This window comes from Phocoena sinus, chromosome 14 (assembly GCF_008692025.1).
Source record: "Phocoena sinus isolate mPhoSin1 chromosome 14, mPhoSin1.pri, whole genome shotgun sequence".
Classification (NCBI taxonomy): domain Eukaryota; kingdom Metazoa; phylum Chordata; class Mammalia; order Artiodactyla; family Phocoenidae; genus Phocoena; species Phocoena sinus.
Genome location: NC_045776.1, coordinates 69,224,313 through 69,248,037, shown reverse-complemented (window position 1 = coordinate 69,248,037; position 23,725 = coordinate 69,224,313). Strand labels below are relative to the sequence as shown.

Sequence of the window (23,725 nt, the reverse complement as noted above, 5' to 3'; positions counted from 1 at the left end):
AATCTGAAATCATGGGTAATGAATTCCCTTTGCCTGAATAAAGCATCCCCTGGGGAGCCAAAGCTGGCTGTCATGCTTTTCTGTTTCTTCCACTTCATTATGGAGAATTCTAGAATGTCAGGATTGGGGAGGACTTTAATGGTCCGAGTTGGGGTGGGGTGGGTCAAGACCCCCGTTGCTAACCTTGTGAAATGTATGGACCGTCTCTTAGAAAAGTTTATGCCCCATCTGTATTAGTGCCCCGGGGCTGCTGTAACAAAGTACCGCAAACAGGGTGGATTAGAACAACAGAAATGTATTGTCTCACAGTTCTGGCGGTGGGAAGTCTGAAATCAGTGTGTCAGCAGGTTGGTGCCTTCAGGGGTGGGGAGGGAGAATCTGTTCCATTGCTCTCCCAGATTCTGGTGGCCTTAGGCATTCCTTGGCTCATAGGTGGCCTTCTCCCTGTATCTTTGCGTCATCTTACCTCCATCTGTCTCTGTATCCAAATTCCCCCTTTTATAAGGACACGGTCATCTTGGATGAGGGCCCATCCTCATGACCTCATCTTAACTCAGTCATCTGCAAAGACCCAATTTCCAAATAAGATCACATTCACAGGTCCTGGGGGCTAAGACTTCAGCGTCTTTCAGGGGGGCACAATTCAACCCATAACACCACCCAAACATGTGAGATTGTGCATAAAATATCAGGGGTAATGAACCCACTAAGGTTTATCTAGGGACCCCAAGATGAGACTCTATTCTATTATGACCTCTTCACTTTAGAGTGAAAGAAAGATGGGAAAAAGTGACGGGAAAACCGATGCCCAGGGAGGGAAAGGCGCGGCTCCAGGTTCTCACTGCAGTAGTGGGAATGTGCCAGGACTGGAGCCCACGTCTCCTTGGCTTTCACATGGCATCTCACCAGGATCCCAGCCCTCGATAGGCCCAGTCTTCTGGCAGCCACAGAACCTGAGCCAAGCTGTAAAGGGACAGGTGGCCAGACTTTGAGGGAGGTAGAGAGGAGCTGGCGGGGACGGGGAGTGCCTGCCAGGGTCCACCCCTTCCCTAGCAGACAAAGGAGGCTAGAACATTGGGAGTCAGAGCGCAGGAATGGGGCACATCCCAGGGAGGCCAGAGCTTGTGAAAATTGATGCAGGTCATGGAAAGCGTGGGAGAGGAAGCTCGCTCCCATTGCAGACTCTTCAGGGTGACGATAGGGTGGATTCTGGCTTCAGTTCCCATTGGCAAGGCCCCTGGACATTTAAGGGGGCAGCCAGGAGGGGGCCGAGGAGCCCTCCTCTCTGCTGCCTGTGCCAGCTGCCCATCCATAGGAAGCCAGAGTGTCAGCCCTCCTGCCCCCGATGCCACCCCAGAGGTGCCAAGGCACCAGGCACAGCAAAGCCAGCTGGTAGTTTATCGCAGAGCCAGTGGCCCGACCGGCCGGCCCGTCTGCTTCTCACTGCCAGCTGCATGCCTGTGTGAGGGGGGCCGGCAGCCCATCCAAGTGGCCGAGGTGCCAGCCACTGGGTGCTTGGGGCCAGCTGGCAAGCTGGCAGGACTGGCCAGCGTACCCATCTGCCAGCCGGTGCCAGATGAACGTGCAGGGGAACTGGGCCCGGGGACCTTGGGGTGCCCGCCCACCTGGAGTTCCAAGGCAACGGAGGCCCTGGCTCTCCTCTTCCCTCTCTCCCACACCGCCTCATGAAGTCTGAGATGTTGCTAACAAAGGCCCTAAGTGAAGGCATGGGGAAGCATGGAGGGGCATGGATGGTTAGGAACACAGGACCCCAGAACCATAACATCACAGGATGTTAGAAGCCCAGCAGATCGGTGGTTAAGAACATGGACTCTGGGATTGGACAGCCTGGATCTAAATCCCAACTCTGACCCTAATTAGCTGTGTGATCTTGGGTAGGCCACTTAATTGCTTGTAGGCTCAGTTTTCTCACCTGTAAAACGCGAAAGTAGCACCTGCTTCATTGGGTTAAAGTGAGGATTAAATAAGACGGTTATATGACCCTTAGAATATGGCAAACACTCAGTACGAGGGGATTATTATGATAGATTCTGTTATTAGAATCAGAAGATTAGAGTGTTTGAACTCAGATGGGCTTCACGTATCATCTGGTCCAATTTCATCATTTTTAAGCCGGGGAACCAAGGCCCAGATTGGGGAATTGTTGGATTATTCAGGTCACAATCAAACAGTCTGATTAAAAAATGGGCAGAGAGAGCGGGGGAGAGGGAATTGGAGGAAGGTGGTCAAAATGTACAAACTTCCAGGTACAAGATAAGTAAGTCATAGGGACATAGTGTGCAGCATGGTGACGATAGTTGACAATGCTGTCTTGCATATCTGAAAGTTGCTGAGAGGGTAGATCTTAAAAGTTCACATCACAAGAAAAAAAATTAAAAACTATGGTGATGGATGTTAACTAGACTTACTGTGGTGATCATTTTGCTACGTAAACATATATCAAATTACTATGTTGTACACCTAAAACTAATACAGTGGTATATGTCAGTTACAGACCGATTTAAAAAATGTAAAACAAGGTCACAATCGCACAGAGATCATTTGGGGTACAGGGATTAGATTCCAGGTCTCCTGACTCCCTGGTCCTTTGCCACGAAAAACTCACCTGAATCAGGGGAGGTGATGGGAAGGTAGGGAGGGGCCTCCCTATCCCGCCTCAACCCACCTAGATGCCCCGAATGCCTGGCTACCACCCTCCACACTTAGCCCTCCTATTGCACTGCCTGATGTGTGAGTGTGTGTGTTTGCCAACACATACATGTGTGTACGCGTATGTGTCTCTGAGTGTTGGCATATGCCCTTGTGTGTCCACTGTGTCCTGTCTCCTCCAAAAGACCAAAATCTTAAGGGCAGGTCCCATGTCTTATTCAGGAACACCTCAGCTATTCACAGCTCACCTCTCTGGAAGCCTCAGATATCCAGAAAGCCTCTGGGCATCCCTGAGCCCCTGTGCTGAGAACAATACCTGTCACGTAGCTGGAGCTCTATAAACTTGTGATGAATGAATGAATGAATGAAGCAGATGGAGCGTTTGTTTGGCCTGGCACATCTCTTTGAGTTTGGTGAAACAGGACTCTTACTGTCCACCCACCAACCAATAACAGCAAGGATATTAATGCTGTAAAATCTTCATCTTAACCAGCAACTCTTGACTCTCACTCAGAGCCTAGTTACCCTGATTTTGCACACAGTATTAACAAAGGTAGTTAGCTGGCCTGGTCTGCAGGTTGGATGCAGCAAATAGAAGGGAGAGGGAAGCAAACAGCTGCAGGTAAAAGCAGATAAAGGTGGCTGTGGATGCCTTCATGGGCTAGGGAGAGAAAGGACTGTTTGGAGGAAGCCTCACTAATGTCAAAACCGGAGCACTCTGGGGCCACTCTGTGTGTGGGAAACACCCCTTCTTGTGCAGACCCGTTCATCTCTCTGGAAGCTTAGTGATGCTCATAATGATAGATATGAGATTCAGTTCAAGGGCCTCCACGCAAAGTATCGAAGAACAGAGTGAGTTTTGGAGAGATTTCCATCCAAAATGTAATTTTCAAAACGGTAATTAAAGAGAGCTGATCTTCCATCAACCAGAAAGCTTGGCTTTCTCAAGCGACTTGGTCCGGGAAGGTTACATGCTGCTGGGATCCACTGCTCTTTGTGTGGACAGAGCTGACAATTAGAGAACTTAAGGGAAGCAAAGGGAGAGGGGAAGGTGTGGGGGAGATCAGTCAAAACGGCTTTTCATCCTGAATGTGAATGTTAACACTCCCTCACTACGCGTGTGAAGGAAGGGGCAGCGTTCAAAAGTATTTTGCATCCGTTATCCTTCACCTCATTTATTGGGCTTCTCGTCTACCAAAGAGGAGACACGTGCACATACAGAAACACACACACACACGGATGTGCACCCATACGTAAGGGCACACACTCATTCACATCCTTATGTACACACAGACATGCACACACACATATTCAGACGCACATGTGCCACATACACGTGTAGACATGTGTATACACAAACACACATACATTTACACACACAGATACACATGCATACACGAAAGCACAGACACATGCAGGCATGCACACACGTGCTGGCTGGTGTGCACCCATACACGAGGTACATATACGTGTAGACATGCATATACACAAAAACACATGCACTTACATCTCTTATCCACTTTTGACAAATGAATGGTGCGACGTAGAGGTGAAGGGACTTTCCAAGGCCAGGCAACTGGGTTCAAGTCCACCTCTGTCCAACTGCACAGCTTGTGCTGTTTTCACAATACTTTTCTTCTGCTAATAGCAGAGGAACCAAGGAATTGAGGGAGGATTGTTTTTAAAGAGTTTGCCCAAAGCGCATCTTCTGAGAACCATCTGCCTCTCCAAGCACCTCCGTTTCACTGTTCCATGCTTCTAGGAGGGCAGAGGTAGCTGCACCAGGTCAGAGAGGAGAGAATTCTGAACTGCATGAAATATGAGACCACCACGAAGGGAGGATGCCTCCAGTTGCTGGCCGCTGGAAGATGCCTCAAATGCCCCCACGACTGAGCTACGTAGTTTCCTGGGCTCTTTGGTGGGCACTGCACATAGCCTTACAAGTCTCTGCAAATTCCAAAAGCACCATGGGGTTGAGGAAAGTGCCTTAGCTGGGGACCAGGAGACCTGGGTTCTAGTCCTGTCTCTGCCCATCGCTTGCTGCCTGTTCTTCCCTGCTCTGTTCTTAAGCTCTGCCTCTGCTCACTGAGGAGGGTTGGACTTGGAGAGACAGTGGAGAACACAAGATGAAGGTTTAAGACTCAGCTCCACGGCTTTACAAGATTTGCAACTTGAAGCAACTCATTTAATATCCTGAGCCTCACTTTCCTCATTTATGGAATAGAAACGACACTACTAATTGGTCAGCTGCCATTTACGTGTTCCTGGCATGTTCCAGGCAAAGGAAACTGCAAGTGCAAAGGCCCTGTGGCACCTGCTTGGTGCTCATGTTCACCACCTCACTGATGAAAGGCTCGACTGTGGGCCACCTCCCGTTGCTGATGATGAGGAAGGAGAAGACCAGAGTGGTCACGTGGCTTGCTTGAGGTTGCAGAGCTACCTGATGGCAAAGCAAAGACTGGAACCGGCCAGGACTAGAATGAGGAAAGCATTGGGCACAAAATTGAAAGGAGGGTATCAAAAATCCCAGTAGTCGAGGTAAAAAACAAACAAACAGAAAAACTGCTTCGGTGAAGTATTTTTTTAAAAAGCGAAAGTTAAGGCAAACCAATCTCTGATGAACAAAATATCAAAATTTTAAACAAAGACAGAATTAGAATTACTGATTTTCCCTTTTGCCTCAGGCACCAATGTGACTCACATGGCACTTTATTTAAAGTGTTTAGACTTTGTTCATCGTGGATTTTTGTTTGCATTAAATTTGAATTTTTAAAATATTGCACTAAAATGTTTATCTTGATTATTGAATTTTTTGGTGCCCCTTAAATTTTGTGCCAGAGGTGAGTGCCTCACTTGTGTCACCCTAGTCCCAGCCCTACAGGACTTGCTCTGCCAACCCGGATGCCTTGCTCCTTCCCTATGGCTGTTCACTCACTCATTCATCTACGCATTTGTTCAGTCATTCAGCATATATTTTGGATGCCCATGATTCCAGGAGCCGGAAAAATAGCAGTGTACAAGATAATCATGGTTTCTGCCTTCCTGGCATGGACTGTTTAATTTTAGCAACAGATGTGGATGAAATAATCCCTTAAACAAATGTACGAGTAGATATGTGGCAGTTGCAGCAAAGGGAACTAATGGAGGTGTTGACCAAGAGTGGCAATCAGGGCGGGCTTCCTTGAGGAAGTGGTGTTTGGATGAGATGGAGTTAACCAGGTGAGAATGGATTGAAGGTGTGTGGCTAAGAGTGTTCCAAGCAGAGGAAAGGCAGATGCAAAGGCCCTTTGTGGCAAAGGCAAGAGTGTGGAGGGTTCTAGAAACACAAGAGACGAGTGCAGCGTCGTGCTGAGAGCCAGGAATAGTGTGGGACAGAACAAAGATGGAGAGGTAGGCAGGGTCTGAAGATGCAGTGGGGCAGGATCTGATCTCCAGCCCGAGGGCAGTAGGGAGCCTGGAGGATTTGGAGCTGGGGAGTGACATGATTAGGTTTGTTCTTTGGGGTGATCCCCCTGGTTTGGTTGCTGGATGGAATGTATTTTGGTGTTATATATGGAACCCAGACTCCCTAGTTTTCTAGTCTGGCTTCCCCCTTTCTTGCTGTGTGACCTTGGGTAAGTCATATAGCACTTGCCTTCTCTGTGTTTCAGTTACTCATCTGTAAAATGGGATACCAGTCTCTCAGTGTTGTTAGGATTAAGTGAGATTATAAGTGTTGGTCTCTACAATAGGCCTGACGCACAGCAAGCAGTTGGCCGTAATTATTATTACCGAGGATGGATTTTAGGGGGCAAAATAGAAGATAATAAGAAAGCAGACACTTCCCTCAGCCCGGGGGCGGTGCAGCCTGGGCTCCTCTGCCTGAAGCTCTTTGCTCCCTCATTAGAAAGTGGCTTTTCTTTCTGCCGCACGCTCTCCGGAGGAGAGGGCATGGTGGAGGCTGCAGGAATGCTGTGAAGGTCTTAAAAGGAATTATACCCTGCATAAAAATATTCACTCCAGTGGAGGGCCTTAAACCATTCCCCTGGGCATTGAACAGTGACTGAGCCTGTATTACTGTGCATTTAAGGTGATGGCAGCTGCCCAAGGTCAGAGAGACCCGGCAGGGAAGTGTTTAAGCATAGAAGTTCCCCTAAATAGTAGCATCCTTCTTCTAGCCATTCCTCTCCCCCACCCGCCAAGTGACTGATCCATTGTCCTCCATATCCACAACCCCAGGAATAAGAACAGTCCCTGAAATTCCTCAGGGAGCTGAGGGAAGGGAAGAGGAAAGAGAACAGGTCTGGGCTGGGGGCAGGAGCGGGTCCAGATCTTACCCTGTTGTGGTCTGGAAGGACTCACTTAAAACCTCTGACCTCAGCATCATCATCTGTAAAGTGGGAGCCAGGCACCTGCTTAGTTCTAATTTCTGAGAAAACTAAATGAGGAACTCCAGCCTGGAAGGCCATATACAAAGTACTCAAAAATGATCATTTGTCCTTTCTTGGAGCTTCCTTCCTTCCCATTTTTTTTTTTCTTTCCTAAATTCTAAATGACTTTACTTCTTGGCAAGGTAAACAACCTCCCCAAGCCTTGAGTTTCCTCATCTGTAAAGTGGGTACAATAACAGGAAGAACTTACAAGTTGATTGGGGGGATTAGTGAAATGTTTGGAGCTATTGCACGCTGAGATGGGAGACTGAGTCTCACCTGTCTTGATGGATTTTGTCTTTTCACAGCTGAGGGTGGCAGTGGGGACCAGTAGACTCTTCCCCTACTTGCATCTGGGCACTGTTCTGCCTCTGGTAGCAGCACTGTGGAAGCATAGTATCCTTAATTCTGGACCTTATTGGGTCCATGAATCCTCTGCATTTGAACACCCAGAATCATCATATTTTTAAAGTGGGTCCCAGCACCCTAAGGACTAAGGAGTGTCTTGTCACAGGTAAAAGTGCTCTGGGCCAGGACTCAGAATCCACACATGGGCTGTCACTGACTCAGGGAAATGGGGCTCTTTAGCAAGCCTTGCTGGCCTCAGTTTTCTTATCTGTAAAGGGGGAAACAATGGGATGTACTCCATGGGATTAATGGGGGGGGGTTAGTGGGGCAATGCTTCTGAAGTGCTTAGCACATAGTAAGAACACAGTACCTATTAACTCCTTTTCCTCTTTCCTTGTTGCAGAGCTCAGTGGGGTCACCATCACCATCCAAAATTCTCAAAAGGAGCCATTTTATGAAATACATATCACACTTCCTTTTGATCTCGGATCAGTATAAAAATAGGGAAAAATCTCTTTTAATTAAGAGAGACTCTAAAAACAAAGAGAACTTAGGCTCATTGTCTCACAGAAAGCCTTGTCGCTACCAATGAATGTTTCTGGCAGATGCAGGGACAAAAAGAGGGATTCTGTGGTTAAACAGGTTTGGTAAGCATTGTACAGAAAGAATTAAGTGGTTGTCTTACCTACAGGGCAGGTCGGAGTCCTTAGCATGTGATGTATACTTTGAAGCAGCAAGATGGGCTCTGATTACTCAGTGCTTCCCTAATTTACCTGGCCAGAGAATGCCTTGCTGGGCTCAGCTTCTATAACACACATTTTTCTGGGGTTTGGGGGGAGAGGAATAAAAACTGGAATAGCCAATCTTGGGGGCTCTTCTTACTCTTGAAACTTGATGTCTCTATTTTAGCTGTTTCATTTATATCTTTCTTTATTTTAAATAACTCCTTTGTGTAATTTTCCTCTCTTTTTGTCTGTTCTTGGCTCGATGCATTTTGCAATCAGTGCTTTCCTGACTTGGTTTCCCTATTACAAAACCACTGAATGTTGGTGATTTGCCTAATGATTATCTCTCAAGAATCTGCTCCAATCCCCTCTGGGGCAGGTACTTTACCATACACCAGGGGGCAGGCCAAAGTGAAGCAGGGCCCTGTCTCAAGAGCCTGAAGCCAAGGGAGGCTCCCAGCTCTCCCACTGCCTACCTCCCCATAATGATTAGTTGGAATCCAAGACAGCAATACAAGAAGTGTCGTTGGTGGGCGTGATGGAGTGCCTGCTGAGTGGGCCGCAGATAAGCACCGTGATTTCGGAGGACGCTTCATCATTTCGCAGTAAGAACATGTTAACGGGTGATTGTTTGAACGTCTCCAGCTAATAGGATATTATTCATAACACTCTGGCTAGTTGGAATCGAAGATGATAAGAAATTAAATCCTTAATGGCTTTCTTTAAAGGAGGACTTTTCCCAAGGGGACCGGGAACCCTGGGAATTCTCTCCCTCTGCCCTGGCAATATCTCTGTGGAGGAAATTCGCTTCAAATGAACTTCCCAGGGAGACACAAAGGTAAAAAGAAGAGGAAAAAAAGCAATTGGCATTGATTTGGTGTCTACTATGTGCTGGGTACCTAGATATTTTACACTTCGTCCCAGCAACATCTCTGTTGTGACCAGGTACTATTAAGCCCACATCAGAGCTGGGGGATCTGAGGCTCTCGGAGGTGAATCTCCTTGCACAACCTCTCAAGTTTGGCCGCTGGAGTCATGATTTGAGTTCCAAAGCCATTTTCTTTACATGAGATACAGTTTATGGAGAGGGGAGTTGTCTGAAAGAAGGAGGAGCCCTTGCATGAGATTTGAAGGTGGGAAAGGAGAAGACATAATACCCTGGAGGGATCTGCAAGCAGGGGCAAGGTGTTGGCAAAAGGAAGGCATGGGTTTTGCAGGTGGCATCTACATTAACTTTGGGAATCGTCTATTTCCAGGAGACAGGCAACCAACATTTCTGTGATACTCCCTGTGATTCTGGTGCTTCTGGATTTCCTGAGCTGTGTTCCTTCTGTGTTTCTAACAATTAAGGAAGCTTCTAACTCCCTGTATTAAATCCCTTCCTGCTTGAAATACCTTGTGCAGTGACTGAACGTTGACAGAGTAAGCCACCAATCATTTTACAAACACATACAGACACACACACACACACACACACACACACACACACACACACACGTGATCAACTCCCCAAGAAAAGGATAACTTAACAAGAAAAGAATTATAGATCAAACATCCTTGGGGCATGTGATAATAAAATCATCATCATCATTATCATCTGTTTTGCAACATGGAAACCAACCTCCTGCAGTCTGGACAAATAAAGAGCCCACAGTATTTTTTTTTAAAAGCTGCTCTTTCCATGTAATTAAATCCTCCTTCTAAATGAAAAAGACAGAAATGGTGGTGAAATTCTTGAATAGGCCAAATTCACTTTCAATGGGAACTCACCACGGCAGCTGGCTGTGAATATTTAAAAGCTAATGCATTGTTTGTTTGTTTGTTTTCATTTTTGTGGGGTACAAATATCCAGCATTTCCCCAGCCTCCCCACTCTTTTTCCCCTGGGTGTCATCAGCCTCCACGGTGGAAGCCAGCTCGGTTTTCCATTTGCACAGTTCACGATTCACCCAGCCATGAGCTGTGCCTTTAACCACTGCTAAATTGTTTCCTGACAGCCCTCGCTACAATTTTCTCCCTTGACATTTGATTTACATATGATCTTTAAGCACTGCCATGGTGGTAATAGTGATTTGCTTAATATTCCAAACCCTCCCCCATACCCCACACCTTGCAGGGACATTTCATTGCTGCAGCGTGGCAAAATGCATGTACCAGATAAATGTATTGCTAATGAAGTAAACGGATTAGGGGGAAGAATCAATTGCCCTGCTGCCTGGATGAGGCACCAGGAGTTAATTTTGTCTGGATCTGCAAGGGTGCCTGTTAATAGAATAGGCTTTTTACCTAATTGGAGGGAAAGTAAATGAAGTACAGTAATATTCTGTGATGAATTGGATGAATTTACTTCATTTTCTCTTAGTCTTGCTTGATGAGTGTTTACAGCACAATAGAATTTATGGTCTCCCTCATCCCCCCATTTTTCTTTTCTTTAGTCTTCACTATCTTCCTTTTCTTTCTTTTTTTTATATTTCACTTTCTTACCTTTCTTCCTCCAACCTTTCTTTTTGTCCTTCTTTCCATCCATTCATACATCTATCACGCCATCCCTCCCTCCACCCCTGTACTCCTCCGTCCATCCATCCATCCATTTCTTCACCCAGCTAATAAACCAGGGTCTCAAACCCAAACGTCTTCAGGAACCAGTGATATAAATGAGTAACTCTTTGCGGGGCCTGTGGCAAAATGGAGCCGTTACTATCATCACGGTCCCCATGATCGGCATCCGCATTGTCATCGCCATCATCATCATCATTTCCATCAATCTGTCATGTATTGAATCTGTCCTTTTTCCCTCTATCCTTTCAACATTTATTGAAGACTTACTGTGCTATTCAAGACCCGATTTACCTCTGTGAATATGACAAATGAAAAAAAGTATAGCAAATAAGTCACTTAGACCAATCTGCATGTCTGTCTGATGCCTAGACTCCCACCCAGGATTTTTCTCTCTTTTCTCCTGATGGAGGCATTGAGGTTCTGTTGCAATGATTGCATTTGCCAAAGATCAGAATCAATAGGTGTTAGGTGAAGTGTGGCCAGTCCCCTGGAATCAGAAGTAGGAGAGATCTCTACAAACAATGAAGAGAAGGGTCAGAGCATATACAGGAGTTTCAGAATGTGTTTTCCTAGCATGAGGTCATGCACAGGAGACCAGACATCTGTGGGAGGGACAGAACATGGCTTACTGAATGAAGAGAGGTCATGAATTAGGGTGGGAAAAACAGACTAGTAGAGTGAGGCACCGAAGCCCAGGGCAGCACCAGGGACAGCTCCAAGGCCTTTCAATTGGGCAGCTCTGGCCTGTTCAGGTCACATGACTGGCAAGAGGCAGGGCTAGGATTCTAACCCAGGATTCCAGAGCCTACGGTGATCCTCCAACATCAGCACATTAGAATCCCTTAGGAACTTATTTAACCTGTTGATTCTTGGGGGTGACAATGACTCTCTCTTTTGGCCAAATTTGAGTCAGGCTCCTCTGAGTCCTCTTTCTGATTAGACGTGGACCATGGACTCTGTCTCTGACCTGCTTACTCCAGTTTTAGCAAGAATCTTGCTGGGTCAGTTTAGCCAAAATCCCCCATCCTTGGTCTGATCACCCTTGATATCTGATCAAATTCCTAATCCCCGACCCTTGATATCTTATCACTCTGGCCTGCATTCAGCAAGAATCCTATTAGATCAGTCTAGCAAAGAATTACCCTGCCTCTCAGTAATTTTCCATCCACAGATGCCCCCTCTCCCCCAGTTCTGCTCCTTAGCTGTAAATTCCCACTTTGGCTCGTTGTATTCATTTGGAGTTGAGCCCAAGATCTCTCACCTATTGCAAAATCCTCATTGTAGTCGTGACATACCCCCTACCCCCTTGAATGAAGTCTTCCTCACCATTGTTGACACGTCTGAATAAATTTTTCCTTAACAAGGGCCCTAGAATCTGCATTTGTAATCCACTTCCCAGCTGATTCTGATGCAGGTGTTTTGCAGACCATACCTTGAAAACCTCCACCTGAGTCTTGTCAGGGCATGTTTAGACCAGTCTTGTTTTATTTATCCAGTGTCCCATAGCCACTGAGTGTCATGGTGCTCAAAGGAGAAAAAGGAGAGTCGATGTGGGGCTGGGGTAACGGCAGGGACATCACTTACCTCCACATGATTTTTTTTTTTGTTTACTAAAGATCTAGTTATATTTTCAAGGATGTGACTTCATCTACTTTAAAGGCACAGTCTGCCATCTGCCTGTTGAGCCTCAGATCTCTGCCTGAGCCCAGAATCTAGATTTTTATTTCTAGTCAAATGTTCGGTCTAGGGCCAGTCATCTCCTGAGAGCCTACTCTGTGCCAGGTACCATGCTGGACACTGGGAATGCAGAAATGAATCAACCTAGATTTTTACCCTCCAGGAGCTCAATGTTAAAACCACAGTCAGCCCCCATTTTGCATCTATTGCGCTGGGGCCTCTAGAAAGCATTTATCATCTTGTTCAACTGTCTCCTCTTTTTCCCCTTCTCTTACCGCAGACTTCTGCTTGTATAAACTTTGCTGAGAATTTGAGCAGAAATAGTAAATAATGAAGCTCCAGAGGGTTGCACTAATTTCCCAGACATTTAATCAATATGGAGCTGCCCTGTTCATTACAGCTGTCAAAAATATGCAAAGTTGTCCATCTGGTCCTCTCAGGTACGAAGCTCTGAGCTGCAGTCACCAGTTGCTTGGCTAATTACCACGCCCCATTTTCCCTCATTCCGAGGCCTCTCCATTAACCACGAGCTACCAGCTCAAGTATAAAGGCAAACAATAAATATTTGAAATGGCATTGCCTGGGCAGGGGTCCTGAACAGTGGTTGAGTTGGGTCACTGCAGATGAGGAATAAGGTGGGGTTTTGTGGAAGAGCACATCTCTCCCCCATCTTCCCCCCACCTCCCCGGCACCACGACTCTCCCCAGTCCTCAACCTCCTTCCTTCTGAGGCCCCTCCCTGCCCTTCAGATATTTAGACCTATTAAAAACCATTGGGGGGAAAAATGATCTATACAAAAGCTTTGCATAAAAAAGTGATCAATGCAAATTCCTCTGAGGAAATTGCTTCAACAGATGGAAACGGCCCATTTGCAACAAATGCCGCTGGCTGTGCAGATGGTAATTATGGGATGTATGTAAACATGCAAGCTCTGGCAAGCAGAGCAAACTGCACTGCTGAACTCAGCCGGCATCAAGGCTGCCTGCCCTGGCACTTACCCCTGCCCTGACTGGCCTGCAGGCCAGGGGTTCCAGAGGAGTCCAGGGGTGCCTAAGGATTTGGGTTTGGAATTCCAAGACCTAGCTTCTATTTAACTACAAGTCTTTCTGAAATGGGAGCAAACCACATATCCTCTAATCTCTTGGTGGACCAAGGCTGTGGCATGGCTTCCTGGAAGAAAGAAATCAACATATATTGAGCACTCACTGTATGCCAGGTACTATGCGCTTAGTCTTGAGTGCATTCTCTTGTTTAATCGCCACAAAGACCTTGGTGGGTTGACATTATCATCACCACTGCCACTATTTTGCAACTGGGGAAACTGAGGCTTGACGAGGTGAGGGAATTTTCCCAAGATTATAAGCCTAGAAAGTAAGGAACCAAGATGTATCAGTTAGCTGTTGCTGAGTAACAAACAATGCCAAAGCTCAGTGGCTTCAAATAATAAGCACTTATTATTGTTTACAACCCTACAGTCATATAGGTGCTTCTTCTGGTCTTGGCTGGGTTCAGCTAATCATGACTGGGCTCACTCATGCTTCTCGATGGTCTAGGATAGTCTTCCCTAAGTCTGTTATTTGGCTAACTGTTGAGCTGTGTTGATGGGGATTAAGAGCCACGTGTTTTTCATCCTCCAGCAGGCTCATGGTAGACAGCAAATTCCAAAATAAAGAACAGAAATGCATAAGGCCTCTTGAGGCCCAGGCTTGGAAAAGACACACAATCTCCTCCACCAGATGGCTAATCCAAACTAAAGAGGTAGAGAAATAGACTCCACTTCCCAACTTAAGGAACTGCAAAGACACATTGCAAATGGCAAACACACAGAGAGGAATGGAGAATAAGGCCAGTTTTGTAAGCAATATATCACTATTGGAAGCAATATAAGCGTAAGACTTGAACTTAGAGTTCTCTGGTTTCAAGTCCATAATTTCCGAGGTCATCCACGGGTGCCCATCATTCCAGAGATAACTTGGCCTTTTATGGTTCATTTCTCCTTGACTGTCTTCTGTCTGCAGGTAAATTAGGGCTCATCTCTTCTCTCTTCCGGTGATTCTTACTCCCACTCTCAGCCTCTTTCCCTTGGACATCTGAGTGGGACAGTTCTTTAAGCACTAAATTCAGAGTCAGTGTATTTGAGTTGTGGTCCCATCTCCATCAATGATGCTCTTTTGGGCTTCATGGAATCCCTCCCCCTCCCCGGATCTCAGTGTTATGCCTGCAATAAATAAGATGGAGAAGGTTTGATCTGAGATTCCTTCCACTCAAATTCTGTATGATTTTGTGAATGGCAAGAGGTTCTCCAGCCTCAGTGGTCCAGCTCATACCATCATTTGCCTATAGCCCCTGTAGGTGTTTGATTTTGCAGCTTATGGACTAGGATCCCTCCAGCATTAAATTTTTCTGCGTCTGCTCTGTCTCAACAATCTTGTGAAGGGGGTAGTATTATCATTACACCCACTTTACTGGTGAGGAGGCTGAGGCTTAAAGAATTGAAGGGACTTGTTTAAAAACCTCAGGGTCTCTGAGTGTGACCTGGAGACAGATCCCACATCTCTTGACATCCAACCCACTGAAGGAGGCCAGAGGTCCAAGATGGGATCCTAAGCTGGAGCTGGAACCTCTCCAGGTCCAGGTATCTTGTTCCCCGATTCTGTTGAATCATCCCGTTTCCTCATCCTTCAGATGTTGCAGAGAATCCAGATTCCTCTCCCTGATGTCCTCAGCTCCCCCTGCATTGATCTCCAGCTTTATGAGGGTGACAGGCCATACCTTTTAATTGCATTATTACATCTTTATGGCCTGCTGATTGAGCAGGTCGCCTCTGCTGGGCAGCCAGGCCCTGGAATTTATATGCGGAACTGAAACGTTTATTGGAATCATATTGATAAAGGCATATTGCGAAAAGCCCTGTGACTCTTAAGAAGAGAGTGGGGTCCTCAGGAGGCAGGGGGAGAAGGCAGGTCAACATACTCCCGAGGAGAGAGTCGGTCACTCATGAGATACGAGGGCAGCAGTTGCCTCTGTCCCCTGCTCAACTCCTAAATATTTCCTCTTTTGTCAGCCTGTTAAGTTCTGGTAGGAAAGAACAAGTGCCTGGAAAAGCTGTAGGGAGAGGGGCTAGGAGATTTCTGAAGAGGGGCAGTATTCCGGGTTCGTGGATAAGTTGGCAATGAGGGGAGGGACCGCTCCTGCTGAGATGGGGAGGGCCCTTCAGGTAGAGGCTCTGTGTGAACAAAGATAGATTGTAGAGACTCTTCATGGAGTAGAAGATCTGTAAGGAAACTACCTGGCCTGCTTGCCAACTCCACTTGCGTGTTGAATATGCACCTCAAACTTGCTATCCCCCAACCTGAACTGATCCTGCCAATTTATTTTTATTTATTTATTTTTTAAGATGTTGGGGGTAGGAGTTTATTAATTAATTAATTTATTTATTTTTGCTGTGTTGGGTCTTCGTTTCTGCGCGAGGGCTTTCTCTAGTTGTGGCAAGTGGGGGCCACTCTTCATCGCGGTGCGCGGGCCTCTCACTATCGCGGCCTGTCTTGTTGCGGAACACAGGCTCCAGACATGCAGGCTCAGTAGTTGTGGCTCAGGGGCCTAGCCGCTCCGCGGCATGTGGGATCCTCCCAGACCAGGGCTCGAACCTGTGTACCCTGCATTAGCGGGCAGATTCTCAACCACTGCGCCACCAGGGAAGCCCAATCCCGCCAATTTATTTTGCAGACGTGCGCATTGCAGGAGTCAACAGATCCACCCTCCAGGGGCTCAGGACACCTTGGGGTCATCATTGATTCTTCCCTTGATTCCACTCCCTCCCCACTTTTTTTTTTTTTTTGCGGTACGCGGGCCTCTCACTGTTGTGGCCTCTCCCATTGCGGAGCACAGGCTCCGGACGCGCAGGCTCAGAGGCCATGGCTCACGGGCCCAGCCGCTCCGTGGCACGTGGGATCCTCCCGGACCGGGACACGAACCCGTGTCCCCCGCATCGGCAGGCGGACTCTCAACCACTGCGCCACCAGGGATGCCCCTTCCCCACTTTTAATCCATTGTAAACACAGTGGGCTGTACTTTCCAAATATTTTGAGAGACTCTGTGCTCCTCTTGCACCTCCCCGGTTTCTACCCCGCATGGAACCCCCATCAGCTCTCACATCATTTCAGCAGCCTTGGAATAAAGTTTTGGTCCAACTGTCTCCTTAAGATCTTCCCTGATAACCCTATTTTGAATCATCATCCTCACCTCGCAGCGCTGTCTGCTGCTGGGTCCTGCTTTGTTTTTCTTCATAACACTTCTCCCCATCTACTATGCTATAGAATTTATTATTGTTGTTATCTTTCTCTCCCACTAGAATGTAAATTCCTGGAGGGCAGGGACTTTTGACTTTTATTCACTACTGTATCTCCAGCGCAGGGAACAGTGTCTGGCATATAGTAGGTGCTCAATAAGTATTTGTTTAATGAGTTCATGAATGAAGTTGGTTGGAGCCAGGTCCTGGGGGCCGTTTGATGCTGCGCTGGGGGCTGGAGCTTGTACCATGAGCTCTGATTTCCACCCTGAACTACATAGTGTGTTAGTGGAGCTCTCATATGCATCCAAGGTAATCAGTGTGCCTTCCTGGAGCTCTGGATTAGTAATATCATGTATCAGGGAGTCAACCCTAAATGAGGAATTTGGAAGAGGATAGCTCAGGGGTTAATTTGAATGTATTTCCGTGTCTCAACATCAGCACATTCTAGGAAAAAGGAATCTGCTTTGCATAGTAAATGGTATTTGGTGCGTAGCTTCTTTCTTCAGGTATGACCTGGGTCATCTGTCTTTTTTATTCTGAAAGGACTTTGGTGCCAGGAGGGAGGGGTCTGTGGTGCAGTGTTAATTGGCAGCAACTAATTGGACCTAGTTTATGAACTCCTCCAGGCCATAAGCCACTCATACTTTGGTTCAGTGTTGTAATGACCACAGTCCTTTTCTAAAGTGCTCTACCTTTGACGAAAAGCAATGGCATATGGCCAAGTTCACCTCCAGGGATCTCTCTTCAAGGGGGACAGAGGTGGTGATAATTTTAGGGTTGGGGTTCTCAGTTGGAACGGCCAGATGACAAACTTTAAGCCAGGCAGCTCTTGGTTGAAATCCTGGTTCAGCCACCCACTAGCTGTGTGACCTTGGGTGAGTCCTTAACTGCAGTTTCCTCATCCATATAATAGGAATGATAGAGCTTCATTTTATATGACCAGAGGAAGGGGGATGGAGTGGCTTTTATTTAACAGTGACTGACTAAGCACATACCAGATATATGTGCAGATCCCCAAAAGTGTCTGTTAGAAGTGTATCTAGATGAATGATTGTTGAATGAATATATGAAGGTATGCTGTTCAGAGGTTACAGGGATGGACAATGTCCCCAATCAGGAAAGATGGCAGGACTTGGGTTGCTTGACCCTTTGGGCATTTAGAGTGTGGAGGCTGTTCATGAAGAATCCCAAACTTGAAGAATCCTAACATATCAGGACTTGAGGGAGTCTCTGAGAGACTTCTCATTTTGAAGGGGAGTAGAATCAAGGCCCAGAGAGGGAAAGTGGTGGGGCGAAGGACACACAGCAAGTGAAGGGCAGGCTTGAGGTTGGAACCAAGGTGCCCTTTTTCCTACAACGTTCCCACCCCAGCCTCTCCACAGGTGCTTTTCTGAAAATGCACAGGAGAGAACGGGGCAGAGTCTAGACCTGTGGTTCAAACATCAAGTTCAGAAGGAGAAGAAAATAAACAACACTCTCGGGCCCCCTCCTGACTTCAGCCACAGGCCTGGGGAATCCCCAGAGCAGAGGATGGACAAGGACAAACTTCGTGAAGGGTCAAGAGATACAAGAAAAGGCAGGCGGAGTAATTAATAACCATCAGCAATAGATAGTGTTGGGGTGAGCACTGAGATACCTATTGATCAGAGAAGTAAACACAAATCACTGCAAGTGTTCCTTCAGCCCTGGGTCAATATGCTTCCATATACAAAGAAGCTAGCTGCTGTTGCCGATACTGGGGACGTCTTAGTCCGGGTGGCTGCGAGAGCTTGCACTGCTTGAGGATATATCTGCATTGTGAGCTACTCTGCTTTAGGTGTTCTTTCCATTCGTTTGTTCATTCATTCGTTCATTCATTCATTCATTCAACATATTCTAAATGCTTACTACACGCCAAGCTTCTTGGAGGCACTGGGATAGAGCAGTGGGCATGAAGGCAATCCTTGCCCTGACGGGGCTCATAGAATAGACAAATAAATAAATAAGATAATTTCAGACAGTGTTGAGTGCTGTGAAGAAGGTCACATAAGGGAGGTAGATGGAGAGTGGGTGGAGGGGGATGGTGTCTCGCTGATATTGGACAATTGGGGAATGCCTCTCCGAGAAGGTGACCTCTGGCTAAGATCCTAATGAGTAGAAGGAGTCAGCCCCATGAACACAGGGGGAAGGGTGCTCCAGGTATAGGGAACAGCATGTGCAAAGGCCCTGGGATGGGAAAGAGCTTGGGATGTTGGAGGAACAGAAAGGAGTAAGGGGTTGGATTTGTTTTAAGTGATGAAGCCATTGGAGGATGAATGGCCAGCCCCTTTCAGTGTGGGCCCCTTAGCAATGAGGCATTCATTGACCTGGAGTTAGGAACAGGCTCCTGGCTAGAGTCTGGCAGACCCAGCCCTGCCTGAGTGTGGAAGCCTTGGCCAGCTCCTCCCATCATGGAACTTCTATTTCCTTATTCACAACATGCAGGACATCGGCTCATGACCTTCCAGCTCTGACATTCTGGCCTCCTTTCAAGGACATGGGATGCAGATATACAACCTCCACACATATCAGTCATTCAAGTAAGGCCCCCTTTGCTTGCCATGAGATGCAAGTTATTGTGGTCAAGGAAGTGGGAGATGAAATGGCAGGAAAAGCAAATGTACCAAAGAGAAGAGTTGAGCTTATAAAACCTGTCATCTGAGTTGGCTCCTTTGAGCTGGGCCTGGGTCTTTGTGTCACCAACCCCTCAATTTCAGGTTGCACCGTGGATCCGCCATGTTTCGTGCAAGCTGCTAGCTGTCTTCCCTGTGTCCTTGCAGTGAAGTTGCAGCCTCTGAGGGCAGGTCCTGGTGGCAGAAATAAGCAGTGCCTATGCAAAGCAACAGCATGCAGGAAGAGGAGAAAACAGTTGCACTGTAGAAAATACAAGAGCTCAACTAATTAAGAACAAGCGGTGCTACAGTTGCTCATTTGACAGGACCTCCTAGCACCCAGAGATCCCATGCCTAGGTGTACACCCAACAAAAATGAAAAATGAAAATATATGTGTGCCGGAAGATGTGTGTGAGCAGCGTTCTTTGTAACAGCCTAAAACTGAGAACTACCCAAATCTCCATCAACATTTAAACTGAAAGATTGTGCCATACTCCCAGAAAGGTATACCACATAACAAGATGGGCAAATCCAGCCCATGGTCATATCTGACCATTTCCTATTTTGTAAATAAAGTTTTATTGGAACACAGCCATATCCATTCATTACATATAGTCTATGGCAGCTTTTGCACTAACTAGCAAAGGTGAGCAGTTACGAAAGAAATACTATAGCCTGCAGATCCTCAAGTATTTACTCTCTGGCCCTTTCCAGAACAAATTTACCAGCCCTTGCTATATAAAAATGAAAATAAGCAGGCTTCCCTGGTGGCACAGTGGTTGAGAGTCTGCCTGCCGATGCAGGGGACACGGGTTCGTGACCCGGTCCGGGAAGATCCCACATGCCGCGGAGCGGCTGGGCCCATGAGCCATGGCCACTGAGCCTGCGCGTCCGGAGCCTGTGCTCCGCAATGGGAGAGGCCACAACAGTGAGAGGCCCGCGTACCGCAAAAAAAAAAAAAAAGAAAGAAAAGCAGTCTACAACTTCCCTGGGCAATGTGGATGATTTTCACAAACAAAATTTTGAATGAAAGAAGCCAACACAAATGAGTACCAGTTGCACAATTGCATTTATATTAAGTGTAAAGACAAGCAGAACTATTCTACATTGCTGGAAGACAGGTTACCCGTGGAGGATAGTAACTAAACAGGGCACGTGGCAGCTTATGGGCACTGGAAATGTTCTGCTTTTTCTCCATCTGGGTGGCAATGGGTGTTCATTTCGTGACAATCCATTAAAATGTACACAGATGATGTGCACACTTCTGTGTATGTATGTTGTTCATCGATAAAATTTTTAAAATAAATAAAAAAAGAAACGGTGGGTGTAGATCACCATGCCAAGCATTTTCTCAATGTATTTCCTGGGCAGAAAGCGCAAATAACAGATTGTCAAGTTAGAAAACAGATAACTTTAACCTTTCCACGCAAGCACACATTTATGCATTCACTCTACAAATGTTTATTGAGCTCGCACCGTGCACCAGGTGCTGGGAATTCAGCAGTGAGGGAGATAGACACAGCCGCCACCTTCCCAGCATTTACATTCACACTCACACGTGCCCAGGGAATCTTGCACGCATGTGCACCTAGACGCTGCATCCTCAACGTGGACCTGCCCACGTGTGCACTCCCGACCTGCATCTGCAGGTCATGTCGTTCTCAGGTGAACACTTTTCTGAATTTTGCTCTCCCTTCCCTCGCTACCATAACTTCCACCTCCCTCCTGCCTCGGATACAGACGGATGGAGCTCAGTTTACCCAGCATCACTTAGGAGTCCTGTGTCCTCCGGGGATCATGGACCTGTGCTGGCCAGGACTCCACAGCTTAGTTCCCAATGTGGGATGGGTCAGACCAGCTGGTTTCCTCCCAGGTCATGCCTGGCATCTGAGACACTTAGGGCTCAGACAAGTGGAGACCCAGGGCTGAGCGGGTGGGTGACCTTGAACCCAAGGATGCCCTCTGATGTCCCCTGGATTTCCTGCTGGGCTTCCTCCCCTCAGTGTGGTTACCTGCCACCCATGGATCGTGGTCACCAGAGCCTTATGGTCTAGTGGTCAAGGCTGACTTGTTCAGTGAACCCCATGTTCCCTTGAATGTCTCCCTTTGAAGACCTCCTATCCCAGCCCCTCTCAGCAGTTCAGCCCAGAAAGCCAGCTGCTATGACTGATGAGCACCAGCTGTCCAGCATTCCTGTGCCTTGGTGGGTACCAGCATGCAATGGGGTGGCTAGACAAACACACCTGAGTTCAAATCCCGCCTGGACCATCAATATTCTGTGACTTTGGGCAGGTTATTTAACCTTAGCTCATCTAATTCCCCCAATGACAATAAGGAAGAGGTACTGCTGTCATCCTCACTTGATAGATCCAGAAACTGAGGCTTAGAAATGGTAAGGACTTGCTTGAGGACACACCCACATCTGCACCCTGGATTCTCATTTTAAAGACCATCTGTTGCTCTGAAGGACTAACCCCAGTTATGCATCAAAATGGTTTCCTTCGGAAAAGTCACGATTTGTGCTTTTGAAGTCCTGGGTTTGGCTAATCAGGAGCAATCTCCTTTTCTTGGAGAAATAATTCACTGTTGGATGCAATCATGGAAAAAGTGAATTCCCTCCAAATTCTTGCAATGAGACAGTCAGTGCTGAGGACAAAATGTTGAGGTCTTTTGAGGAGATGGTACCTCTTAGTAAGTGGAGATGCTTAATTTTTTTTTCTCAGTGGAAAGACCTGCTGTTTCAAATTTCTTACAACTGGGTCTCTGTTCGAATACTGGCGTGGAGTGAACTTTTCATGCCATGGGTCATCTCTGATGTCATGGCATTTCTGATGAACTCCACCAATTTCGAGCATCAAGGCTGCCAGAAGTGAAACTGGTATTTGCAAATGTATCTCCACTTCCTCAGAAATAACAGATGTTTGCTGGAAAAAATTAAAGTCGCCCAGTCTGTTATTAAATACCAGAAGTAAAGCACTGGCTGTCCTCAGTCAGCTTTCTACCTTTCCCATGATGATATTTTGTTCTGTTGGTAAACTTACCAAGTGTGCCTAGCACTTTTGTTGGCATCACCTGGCAAGTATGCTCATGGAATTTACCTGTAGGAGTGGACAGGTGGGTTTCTGTCTGTGTGTTTCATGAATTAACTTGGTTGAAAAAACTGTCAGGAAGGGCTGGGTTTGAACTCTGCCCAGGAGTTCACTCTGCGCTCATGACTTGTTCTTTGAGTATTGAGAACATAAAGAAGCCTTTTACATCACTGCTAGAGTAAAACGAAGATGGTGTCCCAAGTCAGCAGCAGCTATTTTCATCCATGGACTACTGAGGTTGGGAGTGGTGGGTCATGGAGTGGCTTGGAGGTCAAGCTCAGAGCTCTGGAAGGTCCAGAAACTACAGAGAGTGGCCTGTGGATCCTGGAACGTCAAAGGATCCCTGGTCTGAGACCCAGAGCCTAGGTATACAAGATTATACCCTCTCAGAGGCCAGCAGTAGGGAAGACCCCAGCTTCTCCAGCAGCCTAAGTTTGGAGAAGGATAAATGGGAAGCAGGACCACCACGGCATGAGAGAATCCCTGTTTCCACAGGCCCTTTTCCAACTGGGATTTTGTTGAAGATCATTTTCTTAACTAAGCATTTCTGGGGATTTGTCAGAAGGAGGTGGGCAAACCCTTGCTGACCTGTCTTGTAGGTGTTCGGAAGTGTGTTACAGAAAAGGGCAGGAATGTGTTGGCAAAGGCAACTTGACAAAACCCTCCAACAAACAAATTTACCTGTGGGAAAAGGGACAAGACTACTCCAACCATCAACACTGGAAAACCAAAGCTGCTCCCCTACACCAGGCCTCAGCCTGGCTATAGACATAACCCAAAGAAAGCAATTCACTAATGTTCCAGGCCCTCGGATCCAACATCAGCCTGGGATCTAGGCCTTGGGTAATGAGCAGCCCAGGCGGCGAATGAGGTGTGCAGTTGAAATCCATCTGAGGCCTCTCTCCCTGCCAATGTCTACAGCTTAATAATTGCTTCCTTGCTCCCCCTGCATTTGGGTTCAAGAGAAGTGCCAGCCCCTCCAGCAGCATTATGCAAATAGGGCCCAGTGCGTTCTGGCAGCGGCATATAGAATATGTAAATTTATGGTGGTGGCGGAGCCTGCTTCAGACAGAAGATTTCTCAATGATGAAATTAGATTTTCTGGAAAGAAGCTTCTGAGGACCTGTCTCCTGTTCCCCTGACTCGTGCTGTGCCATAGCCACCAAACCGGTGCTCTGGGAGACAATTAACTGAATTACAGGCTCAAACCTATTGTTAAAAAAAAAAAATAAAGAGAGAGAGAAGAAATAGACCAGGTTGCAGGAGGCCACAACAAATCCATACTTTACCAAGCATGTCAACGGGAATGGAGGCTGGGAAGGTGGGA

At 46.9% G+C, this 23,725-nt stretch overlaps 1 protein-coding gene across 1 annotated transcript; it reads right to left on the bottom strand.

Annotated features, from left to right (window-relative positions):
- Nucleotides 1-23,111: 23,111 nt before the first annotated feature.
- Nucleotides 23,112-23,387, bottom strand: LOC116765025. The gene has a single exon (XM_032654065.1). It carries the CDS (start codon nucleotides 23,385-23,387, stop codon nucleotides 23,112-23,114), a length of 276 nt encoding a protein of 91 aa, XP_032509956.1.
- Nucleotides 23,388-23,725: the final 338 nt, after the last annotated feature.

What these genes read in the sequence shown, in the direction of transcription:
- LOC116765025 (XM_032654065.1), bottom strand. Translation starts at nt 23,387, where the DNA reads ATGCTGCTGGAGGGGCTGGCACTTCTCTTGAACCCAAATGCAGGGGGA.